The sequence below is a fragment of the Saccoglossus kowalevskii genome, chromosome 14 (genome assembly GCF_978046115.1).
Source record: "Saccoglossus kowalevskii chromosome 14, keSacKowa6.1, whole genome shotgun sequence".
NCBI classification, from domain to species: domain Eukaryota; kingdom Metazoa; phylum Hemichordata; class Enteropneusta; family Harrimaniidae; genus Saccoglossus; species Saccoglossus kowalevskii.
Window position 1 is genome coordinate 31,365,648 of NC_140654.1, and position 15,272 is coordinate 31,380,919.

The following is a 15,272-nucleotide window of genomic DNA, read 5'->3' on the forward strand; positions in this document are numbered from 1 at the left end:
AGTAAGCATGTGGCCACAAACTGATATAAAAATCACTCTATAAGCCATATGTGTGTAGTAAGCATGTGGCCACAAATTGATATGTAAATCACTATATAAGCCTTATGTGTATAGTAAGCATGTGGCCACAAACTGATATGTAAATCACTCTAAAAGCCTTATGTGTGTAATAAGCATGTGGCCACAAAGTTATATGTAAATCGCTCTATAAACCTTGTGTGTAGTAAGCATATGGCCACAAACTGATATGTAAATCACTCTATAAACCTTATGTGTGTAGTAAGCATGTGGCCACAAAGTTATATGTAAATCGCTATATAAACCTTGTGTGTAGTAAGCATAGGCCACAAATTGATATGTAAATCACTCTATAAGCCTTACGTGTGTAGTAAGCATGTGGCCACAAATTGATATGTAAATCACTCTATAAGCCATATGTGTGTAGTAAGCATGTGGCCACAAATTGATATGTAAATCACTCTATAAGCATTATGTGTGTAGTAAGCATGTAGACTCAAACTGATATGTAAATCACTCTATAAGCCGTATGTGTGTAGTAAGCATGTGGCCACAAACTGATATAAAAATCACTCTATAAGCCATATGTGTGTAGTAAGCATGTGGCCACAAATTGATATGTAAATCACTATATAAGCCTTATGTGTATAGTAAGCATGTGGCCACAAACTGATATGTAAATCACTCTAAAAGCCTTATGTGTGTAATAAGCATGTGGCCACAAAGTTATATGTAAATCGCTCTATAAACCTTGTGTGTAGTAAGCATATGGCCACAAACTGATATGTAAATCACTCTATAAACCTTATGTGTGTAGTAAGCATGTGGCCACAAAGTTATATGTAAATCGCTATATAAACCTTGTGTGTAGTAAGCATAGGCCACAAATTGATATGTAAATCACTCTATAAGCCTTACGTGTGTAGTAAGCATGTGGCCACAAATTGATATGTAAATCACTATATAAACCTTATGTATGTAGTAAGCATGTGGCCACAAATTGATATGTAAATCACTATATAAACCTTATGTATGTAGTAAGCATGTGGCCACAAATTGATATGTAAATCACTCTATAAGCCTTATGTGTATAGTAAGCATGTGGCCACAAACTGATGTGTAAATCACTCTATAAGCCGTATGTGTGTAGTAAGCATGTGGCCACAAACTGATATAAAAATCACTCTATAAGCCATATGTGTGTAGTAAGCATGTGGCCACAAATTGATATGTAAATCACTATATAAGCCTTATGTGTATAGTAAGCATGTGGCCACAAACTGATATGCAAATCACTCTATAATCCTTATGTATGTAGTAAGCATGTGGCCACAAACTTATATGTAAATCACTATATAAGCCTTATGTGTGTAGTAAGTATGTGGCCACAAAGTTATATATAAATCGCTATATAAACCTTGTGTATAGTAAGCATGTGGCCACAAATTGATATGTAAATCACTCTCTAAACCCTATGTGTGTAGTAAGCATGTGGCCACAAATTGATATGTAAATCACTATATAAACCTTATGTGTATAGTAAGCATGTGGCCACAAACTGATATGTAAATCACTCTATAAACCTTATGTATGTAGTAAGCATGTGGCCACAAACTGATATGTACATCACTCTATAAGCCTTATGTGTATAGTAAGCATGTGGCCACAAACTGATATGTAAATCACTCTATAAACCTTATGTATGTAGTAAGCATGTGGCCACAAATTGATATGTAAATCACTCTATAAACCTTGTGTGTAGTAAGCATGTGGCCACAAACTGATATGTAAATCACTCTATAAACCTTGTGTATGTAGTAAGCATGTGGCCACAAATTGATATGTAAATCACTATATAAACCATATGTGTGTAGTAAGCATGTGGCAACAAATTGATATATAAATCACTATATAAGCCTTATGTGTATAGTAAGCATGTGGCCACAAACTGGTATGTAAATCACTCTATAAACCTTATGTATGTAGTAAGCATGTGGCCACAAATTGATATGTAAATCACTCTATAAGCCGTATGTGTATAGTAAGCAACAAATTGATATGTAAACCACTATATAAACCTTATGTGTGTAGTAAGCATGTGGCCACAAATTGATATGTAAATCACTATATATACCTTATGTATGTAGTAAGCATGTGGCCACAAATTGATATGTAAATCACTCTATAAGCCTTGTGTATAGTAAGCATGTGGCCACAAACTGATGTGTAAATCACTCTCTAAACCTTATGTGTGTAGTAAGCATGTGGCCACAAATTGATATGTAAATCACTCTATAAGCCATATGTGTGTAGTAAGCATGTGGCCACAAATTGATATGTAAATCACTATATAAGCCTTATGTGTATAGTAAGCATGTGGCCACAATCTGATATGTAAATCACTCTATAAGCCTTATGTGTATAGTAAGCATGTGGCCACAAACTGATATGTAAATCACTCTATAAACCTTATGTATGTAGTAAGCATGTGGCCACAAATTGATATGTAAATCACTATATAAACCTTGTGTGTAGTAAGCATGTGGCCACAAACTGATATGTAAATCACTCTATAAACCTTGTGTATGTAGTAAGCATGTGGCCACAAATTGATATGTAAATCACTATATAAACCATATGTGTGTAGTAAGCATGTGGCAACAAATTGATATATAAATCACTATATAAGCCTTATGTGTATAGTAAGCATGTGGCCACAAACTGGTATGTAAATCACTCTATAAACCTTATGTATGTAGTAAGCATGTGGCCACAAATTGATATGTAAATCACTCTATAAGCCTTATGTGTATAGTAAGCAACAAATTGATATGTAAACCACTATATAAACCTTATGTGTGTAGTAAGCATGTGGCCACAAATTGATATGTAAATCACTATATAAACCTTATGTATGTAGTAAGCATGTGGCCACAAATTGATATGTAAATCACTCTATAAGCCTTATGTGTGTAGTAAGCATGTGGCCACAAATTGATATGTAAATCACTATATAAGCCTTATGTGTATAGTAAGCATGTGGCCACAATCTGATATGTAAATCACTCTATAAGCCTTATGTGTATAGTAAGCATGTGGCCACAAACTGATATGTAAATCACTCTATAAACCTTATGTATGTAGTAAGCATGTGGCCACAAATTGATATGTAAATCACTATATAAACCTTGTGTGTAGTAAGCATGTGGCCACAAACTGATATGTAAATCACTCTATAAACCTTGTGTATGTAGTAAGCATGTGGCCACAAATTGATATGTAAATCACTATATAAACCATATGTGTGTAGTAAGCATGTGGCAACAAATTGATATATAAATCACTATATAAGCCTTATGTATATAGTAAGCATGTGGCCACAAACTGGTATGTAAATCACTCTATAAACCTTATGTATGTAGTAAGCATGTGGCCACAAATTGATATGTAAATCACTCTATAAGCCTTATGTGTATAGTAAGCAACAAATTGATATGTAAACCACTATATAAACCTTATGTGTGTAGTAAGCATGTGGCCACAAATTGATATGTAAATCACTATATAAACCTTATGTATGTAGTAAGCATGTGGCCACAAATTGATATGTAAATCACTCTATAAGCCTTATGTGTATAGTAAGCATGTGGCCACAAACTGATGTGTAAATCACTCTATAAGCCGTATGTGTGTAGTAAGCATGTGGCCACAAACTGATATAAAAATCACTCTATAAGCCATATGTGTGTAGTAAGCATGTGGCCACAAATTGATATGTAAATCACTATATAAGCCTTATGTGTATAGTAAGCATGTGGCCACAAACTGATATGTAAATCACTCTAAAAGCCTTATGTGTGTAATAAGCATGTGGCCACAAAGTTATATGTAAATCGCTCTATAAACCTTGTGTGTAGTAAGCATATGGCCACAAACTGATATGTAAATCACTCTATAAACCTTATGTGTGTAGTAAGCATGTGGCCACAAAGTTATATGTAAATCGCTATATAAACCTTGTGTGTAGTAAGCATAGGCCACAAATTGATATGTAAATCACTCTATAAGCCTTACGTGTGTAGTAAGCATGTGGCCACAAATTGATATGTAAATCACTCTATAAGCCATATGTGTGTAGTAAGCATGTGGCCACAAATTGATATGTAAATCACTCTATAAGCATTATGTGTGTAGTAAGCATGTAGACTCAAACTGATATGTAAATCACTCTATAAGCCGTATGTGTGTAGTAAGCATGTGGCCACAAACTGATATAAAAATCACTCTATAAGCCATATGTGTGTAGTAAGCATGTGGCCACAAATTGATATGTAAATCACTATATAAGCCTTATGTGTATAGTAAGCATGTGGCCACAAACTGATATGTAAATCACTCTAAAAGCCTTATGTGTGTAATAAGCATGTGGCCACAAAGTTATATGTAAATCGCTCTATAAACCTTGTGTGTAGTAAGCATATGGCCACAAACTGATATGTAAATCACTCTATAAACCTTATGTGTGTAGTAAGCATGTGGCCACAAAGTTATATGTAAATCGCTATATAAACCTTGTGTGTAGTAAGCATAGGCCACAAATTGATATGTAAATCACTCTATAAGCCTTACGTGTGTAGTAAGCATGTGGCCACAAATTGATATGTAAATCACTCTATAAGCCATATGTGTGTAGTAAGCATGTGGCCACAAATTGATATGTAAATCACTCTATAAGCATTATGTGTGTAGTAAGCATGTAGACTCAAACTGATATGTAAATCACTCTATAAGCCGTATGTGTGTAGTAAGCATGTGGCCACAAACTGATATAAAAATCACTCTATAAGCCATATGTGTGTAGTAAGCATGTGGCCACAAATTGATATGTAAATCACTATATAAGCCTTATGTGTATAGTAAGCATGTGGCCACAAACTGATATGTAAATCACTCTAAAAGCCTTATGTGTGTAATAAGCATGTGGCCACAAAGTTATATGTAAATCGCTCTATAAACCTTGTGTGTAGTAAGCATATGGCCACAAACTGATATGTAAATCACTCTATAAACCTTATGTGTGTAGTAAGCATGTGGCCACAAAGTTATATGTAAATCGCTATATAAACCTTGTGTGTAGTAAGCATAGGCCACAAATTGATATGTAAATCACTCTATAAGCCTTACGTGTGTAGTAAGCATGTGGCCACAAATTGATATGTAAATCACTCTATAAGCCATATGTGTGTAGTAAGCATGTGGCCACAAATTGATATGTAAATCACTCTATAAGCATTATGTGTGTAGTAAGCATGTAGACTCAAACTGATATGTAAATCACTCTATAAGCCCTATGTATGTAGTAAGCATGTGGCTTGAAGAAGTCCCATGTTAATTGATATTTACAGTATTTACAGTGCTCCAAGTGTGGCCAAAATTCTGGAAATTGAAATCTTGTGCGATAATATTTCTATAATTAGCCAGAAAAAGTTTAGGGTAGGCAATAAATTAAATTGAGTCAGGCTATTGAAACCACTTATTAATTCACAAACCTGATGACTACTCACTATATGTCAAATATTGAACTAAAACAAGTCACAAGTCTATTATTAATATTTATATCTGGGAACTTTGGTTCAACTGACACTACTTCACTTAATGCTGTTTGCAGACATTACTAAATGCATGACAATATTTGCCGAATTCCAATTACAATATTATACACTTACTGTATATCATTACAAAATGTTATCATGCAAACCTTAATGCAAAAGGATTGTCACCTGTGCATATGTAAGAATTGAATCCTGGACAACGATAACATAATGCCAAAAAGCGCAATGACTCGTGTATAGATACTAATTTATAAACAACACAACGCTATGGTCATCTGTTGCACATGCAGGTGATGACTCCTGTTTTAACACACAGTTAAGCAGTGTTTGGTTGTCTGGTTGCTATGTTACTAAGTGCACATCAGTGTGGCTTATGCAAACATGGGACGTATTAATATACTTTCAATCATCAAGAATAAGCAATTGTACACAGAGATTTGAGTGTTCCAGTCTCCTCTTAGCACCGGACATTTGGATTTTGTATTGTAAGGTATTCTGGTTGTATTTGGAACTTTAAAACATGTTTGTAAAATATTAAAAATATATTTTTATTCATACACTGGGATAAAAAACAACAAAAAAAACAACATAATTTGTGACATCTTGGTATCCAAACGTAGATTGGGAAACATCTCTGAGGGGTAACATGACCGGTTGTGAAATCAACCCTGTATTTCTATCATGGAGTTCACACTGTGCACACTCAGCCACATAGTGACCAAAGAACTACAAACTGTTTTTTCTCGCCATGGATATTTTCATGCAGTCTACACTATGCAACCCACATGCTTGCTATCACAATAAATTAATTAATTCTATATAAGGAAGTGTGCACCGGGAGCAACATTTTTTAAATTATGTTAACACAACACAAACAAACAACACATTATGGGAGCTATGAGATGAAAGCACTTGAAAGAGTACTGGCATTGCAATGGACAACACATGCATCATATTTATTTTATGCATTTTATTTGCTTACCTCATATGATAAAGTTACAAAAATAAGTGGTCTGAAATTTATCTATATTTTAAAATATATACTTGAATTGTGCTATAACTAAGACCTTATGAAGATAATACAACCTTCAGTGTCGTTTTCTATGTGCAAGTGATTTCTGAATTTTACTTTGATTTTAATATTAAATGTGTAACTAATTCTTTATGAAAAGTAACAAAATCTGAAGATGATCTGAAGATTAAAAAAAGTTTCAAGTGTAATCATTTTCAATGATATGCTTGTTTTAAATGTTTTAAAAATATGCACTTGTATTTTCAAATTCTTAATGGAGAACTTTAAAAAAAATTACAACTTTCTGTCAAAAATACAAATTATCACATGATTATAGAAATATTGGTTATCCTGTATTCACAAAAAAAAATATGTTAATGGGAAAGAGAGCAATCTTTTATGCTGGGAATCATTTTGTCAATTGCAATGCTTGTACTACAATATGAACACAGGCAGATGATAAGTTAATGGATGAATCACAGCACAGCACACAGTTTACACAAAGCATGCAAGATTACTACTCTTTCCAGTACAAATAGTGAAACAAACAAAAAGATAAAGTACAGAATGGCTGCAAGCAGTAAAGGTCGCTCACAGAAAAAGTTGAATTCACAGAAAGATGGCTTAAAACTTAAAAGTAATTCCTACTGTTTTTATAAAATAGATTTGTTATATATACTTTTTTTAAAATAAAATTGTAATATCTTTTCTGAATTATGAAGAATAATTATTTAAGACGCTGTGGGTGGAGCAATTTGTTCATGAGAATTTCTCTAATAGGGGATGGGGCAGGAAGAGTATGAATTATTGGGGTACAATTATTAAGACCCATTTAAAAATAATTTATAAACTGTTGTGTAATTATTAAATTTTCACTACTGGTCATATGGAAATCACTCACTAATTTGAATATATTGGCATGGTGTGACCTTTAACCTGCTGTATGCAATTTTTTACACAATCCATATTATTTCAAAAACTTTCATCTTTTCATAGACTTTTTAGATTCCTCAGTAAGGGTTGGGACAGAATTTTAAACTGACAACATAGACTTGAAATGGGTTTCTTATTTCAAATTGTACAATGTGTTAAAAGTGAGATTGTTAAGATGGACAGTTGTAAGAAACGTACACCATGTAATGATTGTCAGTCATATTTTGGCATGTCATTTTCATGAATGGTAAGGCAGCAGACATAACATAGCTTTCAGTAATTTCAGTACCCCCAGCTAACAGCTTATAACAAAATAACACAGTTACTACACAAGCATCACTAGTAACCTTTATATAGATACTATCCTAACATGCTTACATGGCAATTTCAGCTTTGAAATGGAGTTATTTTTCTGATTTTTCGCAATACTTTTTACTTCAAACTAATTGTGTTTAATGCAAAAGTGTTATTATTAATTCAGCTTGTACGTATTCCAACAGTAAAGTCAATATCACAAAATAAATGGCCTGGCTTATATTGATATTAATAGTCACGTAAGCATGTAGGAAATGTTGTTGAAAAGATTCTCGAGCCATCCAGGGGGATGTAGATTATACGTTGTAACAATGTTGCACCAAATGTTAAATTCCACTACCTTATATACCGGTAGCAAGTTACCACCAAATATGGAATAAGCACAACACAACTTAAGAGCACAGAGTACACAAAGCAAGTAACACTTTAAAGACAGCGACAAAGAATTAAGCTTCAAAATCACTACTGTACTGCTCACTATGTGATTTTTTAGAGCTTGATGACGATGACGATGAAGACGAGGAACTACTGTCTGTCTCCCAATCAGACTCACCCTGATACTTGTCATCATCTTTCTTTCCTCCTTTGGATTTATCGCTTGCTTTTTTGGATTTCTCTTTCTTATCTTTTGTTTTCTTGACTTTTTTGTCTCCTTTCTTTTCCTTTCCTTTCATATCTGCAGCTACTTCACATCTGCAACAACATAATACAACGTAGTACATTTAGGATTGTAATTAACACTTAATCACACCTGGTATTTTGATTTTTGTTTAGTACGGGAAATTGAACACAGACTGGTACACATAACTGTCAGTGTACAATATGTATAAATAAGCATGGCAGAGTGAGAGATAATTTTGTCAACAAATTAATAACTGAAAACAGGTATCAAGGGTAGACCTTATATTCTAAGGTGAGTGATCACTCCATTTACCTATCACTCACCCAAGTCAAGATACAAGAGAGCTAATTATAACTCTTTCAATTCATAGCATTTTAAAGAAAAATTAACAGCACAGTTTCCTTAATCACTCGTGCTACTACCAGTATGTTCAGAAGAGCCATTTTCAGCTGGCAGGTTATTTTTAAAAGGCAAGTCCTGCATGGGCTATTATTAGGTGACACCAAAGAACAAGAACATATTGGTAATTATCATAAATATACAAACACAATAACAAACTTTTGATAACTATTACTATTATATTATTAATCAGCCATGTGTATGTAAAAAAATATGAGTAGATGTGTTGAGCATTGAAATGCAGCCCTAGCTCTCCATCGTCACATACAGGCCAGACTTTCACTTACTTGTAACACTGATAACCGCCCTCTACAGCTTTATATGAGAAATGTCCTTTATTTCCACCTAGTCTTTTTCCAGGGCGGTATTTATATTCACAGCATGCACTTAAACGGAAATCTTCAAGACCATTCACATATATTGTAACACCAAATGGAAAGCCACGATGACGACGAGAAGTAAATACTATATCATCTAGATAAGAACACAAATATATGAAAATCAACATATAGAAAAACACTGTGGTATAAATGCACACCTTTGAAATGAAATTGATTCATTCATTCATTCATTCCAATTTACATAATACTAGTAACTAGGACATGGTCATTTGAATAAAACCAATTTGACATTCCTGGATTTAAAATTGATTCATGTTTGCAGAAACAAAATTCATGTGGTCAATTTTCTCTATTCAGCTACAAATATTCAGTGTTGTATACTGTAAATATATTAAGTATTCACTGGTTTTTAATTTCGCTATTTTCGTTGATGAGTAAAATCTGCTAAATTAAACCCATGTGAACGTGTAAAATAACAGTAAACTCATTGTTTCTTCACCAAGTTCATGACTTTAAAAATCCAGTGAAGTTATTCAATGTATCAAAATAGTGAAATTAAATGCCAGTGAAAATAAATGGTTTTACACAGGGGCGGACATCCAGGCATTTTCACCGCCTAGCAACCATCACGGTGAAAACAAAGGCCAACAACTATCAGAAAACAGTACTTTGGGATGGTTATTGAGATGTCTTGAACAGTGTAACAAGATTATCCTTACATATGCAACATATATAAATTTGGTTGTTCAGAGATTGTGCTGTTTTCTCAAAGTTAGCTATTTTCACCGGCTCACCGACCGGCGTTCCATAGCAGCATGTACAGAGCCCATAGAAATACATGGTAGAGTGGTGTGCATCTTAGCAACGTGGAACGTCTTGTGACGTAGCTCCACCCCCAATAAGACTTATCTGTATTAAGTTCACACTATTTGGCAGCCATAATAAACCAATCCTATAAATCATGCCCTCTAGTGATGGAACATTTCAATGATGTCAAAATGACGTATATGGGTGAAAGCAATGTTTTCAAGTTCTCAAATCACTAAGAATATAATCAAATCTCTGAAAAAAACATCTTCACTGATGGACAACTCAAGATCAAAACAATTTTGATGATTTGAATGGCTTTCATGTCACCCACTTACATCATTGACATCAACATGAAATTTTAGATAAAAGACAGACATGGTATGTTCTTACCTCCTTTCTGGATCATTCCCTTAAAGACACAGAGATTCTCTCCACCACAGTGTTGTTGGTATATAGTAACCTCATCTTTGTCCTCGTCACGTTTCTCATAGGCCAGATTTAATCCTTTACCATGGTAGTGCAAAGATACATCACACATACTTTGTAGTTGGGTAGAGTGGGTGTAAGGAGGTTCCTTTCTATGCAGGGCTAAGGAACCCTACAATGACAGATAACAATGAAACTCAAGTCAATGCAAAGATACATCACACATACTTTGTAGCTGGGTAGAGTGGGTGTAAGGAGGTTCCTTCCTATGCAGGGCTAAGGAACCCTAAAATGACAGATAACAATGAAACTCAAGTCAATGCAAAGATACATCACACATACTTTGTAGCTAACAATCAAACAACCTAAGTCCATGCAAAGATACATCATAATCAGTCACTGTACTGTGATTAAAAAATAATACTAAACAAACCTTGTGCGATTTCTCTCTTAATTTCCTTCCATCCTTTGTTGTAATCATTCTTCTGCGATGCCTGGGTGTGGTTTTTGGTGTTGACGAAGCACTTTTCGGTGGCTGTGGTAATAGCATAGGTACCCTGTATGGTGAGCCACCACTGATGTCCAAGTCAGCCATGTCCAAAGAAAACTGTCGTAATGCTGCTGGATCAAGCTAGGATAAAAATACAGTATAGTTATAAATCATTCAGCCACAAAAAACAATAAACAAAGTTGAACTGGATTATAATAAAAGATATACTATATGTATGTACAGAAAGATGACTAGAGAAAGATAGACCCTGGAGAAAACTTTCTAACACAGATTACCATGGTATCTACATTGTTGGTTTATATGCACTTCTATTAAAGATGCTTTTATAATAGATACCATATGTAAACTGTGTTAATTGTAATAGAAATCCTGGTACAATGTACATATGCAAATTAACTAAAGCTGGAGACGGCTGTGTTGTCACTATGCATTATTTATTTATTTATTTAATAAAATTTGCTAAATTAAATCCAAATGAATATGTGAAACAAGAATAAAACTTATTGTTTCCCTGCCAAATTCATGAAATTAAAACAGAGTGAATATGCACAAAATAGTGAAATTAAATGTCAGTGAAAATAAATGGTTTTTATACAGTATGTTATGAGATTTGGAATTATTTAGGTTAATACTGATGAGGGATTATCATTGCTACATTTAGTAACTATACAGAATTTTCGTTTTAGCTATAATTTGATGATATGACATCATTGTGCAACAGACGACCCTGTACATCATGGGTAAAGTACCTAAGAAACCAAAGTTGCAAAAACCAATGACAAAATACAGAAAATCTTCACAAGGAAACAATTACATGAATCTATGACAATATTAACACCGATAGGATTTACAAAAAAAACAAATATATTGTGCAACAATCCTTACTTAATAGATTGTATAACTCATTAAGGATAACAAGTAAGTCCACTATATGCATTCATACATGTTTTCACTGTATCATGCTGACATTTTCACAGGAGTTTTGCAAGAAAATGAACGTACAATTATTTGTTCTCAAAAAAAAAGGAATGAAACTGGGAAAAATCAAACACTCGGATTGTAATTCTTTACAAATTCTAATTTGAATAGGAATACAGAAAATAGAATTACAGGAGGAATTTTGTTGAATGTCAGCAACCAAATACCGGATTCGGCTGATACCTCGCCCATCCTAAACCCCGCCCATGGGCGATGTTTCAAATAGTGGGCGATGTTTTGGTCCACAGATTGCCTGACTGAACCAGCAAACATTTTTACAGACCCCAATTTTCCCGTCCGACATCTTGTATCGAGCGCGCTATTTCAAATATGACGCTAAAATAATTCACTGTAAAGTCAAAAAGCATTAAAACTTCAATAAAACCAATGCTGTATACGAATTGTTGTTGCGTATTATGACTCGTTAAAATACATTTCACTTACGTTTATTACACTCGAATAAAGTCTACGCTTGAAAAGAATGTTATTTACTAAGTTTAAAATATCCAAGCTTTCCGGATTCGAGCCTCTTGGTTGTTATCAGCAATGTTTAATCTTTGTCTGTATTGCATTCCAGACAAAAGTCAGTAAACAAGAAATTTGCGAACTAAAATGTCTCCTGCGTTTCACATGCGACATGATTATTAAAACACTGAGTGAAGCGGTCATGTACGTTCTATAAATCTAACCTTGTGCACATAATCTTGTACTGACGTGTTTTTTGTTCAAAAAAGACATTCCTTTTCAGTTAACCCCCAGTTAACTCTTCGCGTTCATGGTATTTGTGAAAGTTGAAAGATTTTTTGAACACATGATTTGCGTCAAGCTGGATGCAACGCATTATCAAGTCGGTAATATTGAAATATTCACAGACCCAATACAAGATGGGCCTCGTAATATCTGCCAAAAGGTCCACATTTTTCTAAAAAAAAATCAAATCCTCCATAAGATCGCCCAGGGCAGGGTATCAGCCGAATCCGGTAGTACACATTGTATGAGTGGATTCCGTTTTGTTTTTCTTTACAAAATTTTACATCATATACTTTCTTTTGTAAAAAATGTCACATATAACAAAAACATGTGTTGTATTCTCACACACTGTAAATTGCTATTATAATAATATTGAGTTTGCAAAACATTTTTTTTTTAGTGAGCCAGTGGGAAACCCACAAAATTTGAGTGATTTTTCCCAATTGTTTTCATGAATGTCATAAAATCATCAAATCGTAAAAAACCCTAGCAGAGAAAATTAATTATTTACACTATTTTTTTTATGCAAGCATTCAGAATAAGTAATACATTGTCATAGATACTGTAACTTACAAAGCAACTGAGTATTGCACATTACTGCTGTAGGTAATGTGAAGTGGTTACATGCATTACACATTACTGCTACATAACGTAAATTGGTAATGTGTATTACATAGTATCACTACATTAATGGTGAATTGGTAATGCATACTACTGCTATATATTGGTGAATTGGTAAAATATGTAATACTACTGCTACATGATGGTGAATTGGTGACAACATTACTGCTACATAATTGCGAATTACAATGTAGTAACGTAATATTACTGCTACATAATGTTGAATTACTAACGCATATTACATATTACTACTACATTAATGGTGAATTGGTAATGCATACTACTGCTACATGATGGTGAATTGGTGACAATATTACTGCTACATAATTGCAAATTACAATGTAGTAACGTAATATTACTTCTACATTATGTTGAATTAGTAACATGTAATATTACTGTTACATAAATATAATGGTATATTACTGCTACATAATGGTGAACTAATTACACATATTACATATTACCATAATACTACATAATGGTGAATTAGTTACACATATTACTGCTACATAATGGTGAATTAGTTACATATATTACTGCTACATAATCATGTATTAATTACACATACATGTATTAAATATTACTACTACGTAATGGTGAATTAATTACACATAGTACATGAAATTACTGCTACATAATAGTTCATATCTGGTATGTTACCTCAATCAAGTACTGAGTATCAAGTTCATCACTATCCTTTGGTTTAGACCTAGAGTGATGGTGACTCTCTTTATTATCTACTCTTCTCTACAATGAAAAAGGCAACTTTTGAGTAAATAAATCTAAACACAATACAGTGTGGATAGACACAGTAGAATTTCTTGTTATTCACTGATGTCTGCAAGAGATGATGGCAGCCACTATATTGACATCACCATGCTAACCAAACACCATTTATTGAATAGAGAATCGATTGAAACTAGTTGACATGTTTTTTAGGGAAGTAATACACAGAAATGGCCTGTTTGTGTGAGTAACTGCTACCGGGGTACATGTATGTTCAGCAATTTCAATGACAGAAAACTGAAGAAATGAAGTAAGGTAATGGACCGCAAGCAATAACACAAGCAATTACAAACAACCGTATAATTATCTCACTGAAGCACAACAAGTGAGGTATATAATGAGACCTAGAACTTACCTCTTCTCGTGATGCTGAACTAACTGATGATGAGGAAGAAGACGAGGAAGAGGATGGAGACCGTGATCTGGCACCAGAAGGCGCTGTCTGTGGTCTGTCCCGAGAACTTTTAGGTCGTCGCCTGTCTTGCTCTTTTTTGTGTTCTGAATGGGGTCTGGAATTACTCTGCCTTGGTGATAAGTAAGGTAGAACGTCCTCGTCTCCTCGTCTACTGCGATCAGTCTGTAAAAATTACAATTTAGTGTAGACTAAAGAAAGTACTACTATAAATACTCCATTGTAGTTTGAATTAATTTTCACTGAAAGGCATCTAGGCTGTTTTGTATGAAGTTTATTTTCACTGAAAGGCATCTAGGCTGTTTTGTATGAAGTTTATTTTCACTGAAGGTATTTTTACTGATTCATCCATCCCTTTAGCAAAAATAAATTCTAAGTAAAAAGTACTTCACAGTAAACAAAACCATCAACACAATCCTGAATCTCAGCGACACAATGCATTCAATGTTTGTGGCCCTTGTTAAGTGAGAATGAATAAATTATCATGTTATTTTGTTTCCAAAAGTGTTACATAATTGGTGATTTAGACACAAGTCATCAACGTTTAGAACTTTTTTTTTTTAACCAGTATAAAATTTGTTTATGGGGTGGGGGGGAGGACAAAATACGGGCTGGGCCTTTTTAGAACAATGTAATTACCGTATATATATTTTCATGTTAAAGCATTATTTCATAAAATCAGATAAATAATTTAGGACAACCATAAGTACTCATCTTTTTAACCAC

General features: G+C 33.8%; 1 protein-coding gene across 1 annotated transcript in view; it reads right to left on the bottom strand.

Moving 5' to 3' along the window:
* The window catches only part of LOC100377578 (uncharacterized), a 79,751-nt gene that overhangs the window by 53,677 nt on the left and 10,802 nt on the right, over window positions 1-15,272 (bottom strand). Inside the window, exons 3-8 of the mRNA XM_002736659.4 lie at window positions 14,490-14,711; window positions 14,009-14,095; window positions 10,922-11,119; window positions 10,453-10,660; window positions 9,199-9,385; window positions 8,444-8,583 (exon numbers count right to left, since the gene is read on the bottom strand). Coding sequence (XP_002736705.2) covers window positions 8,444-8,583; window positions 9,199-9,385; window positions 10,453-10,660; window positions 10,922-11,119; window positions 14,009-14,095; window positions 14,490-14,711 — 1,042 coding nt within the window. The remainder of the gene's footprint in view (window positions 1-8,443; window positions 8,584-9,198; window positions 9,386-10,452; window positions 10,661-10,921; window positions 11,120-14,008; window positions 14,096-14,489; window positions 14,712-15,272) is intronic.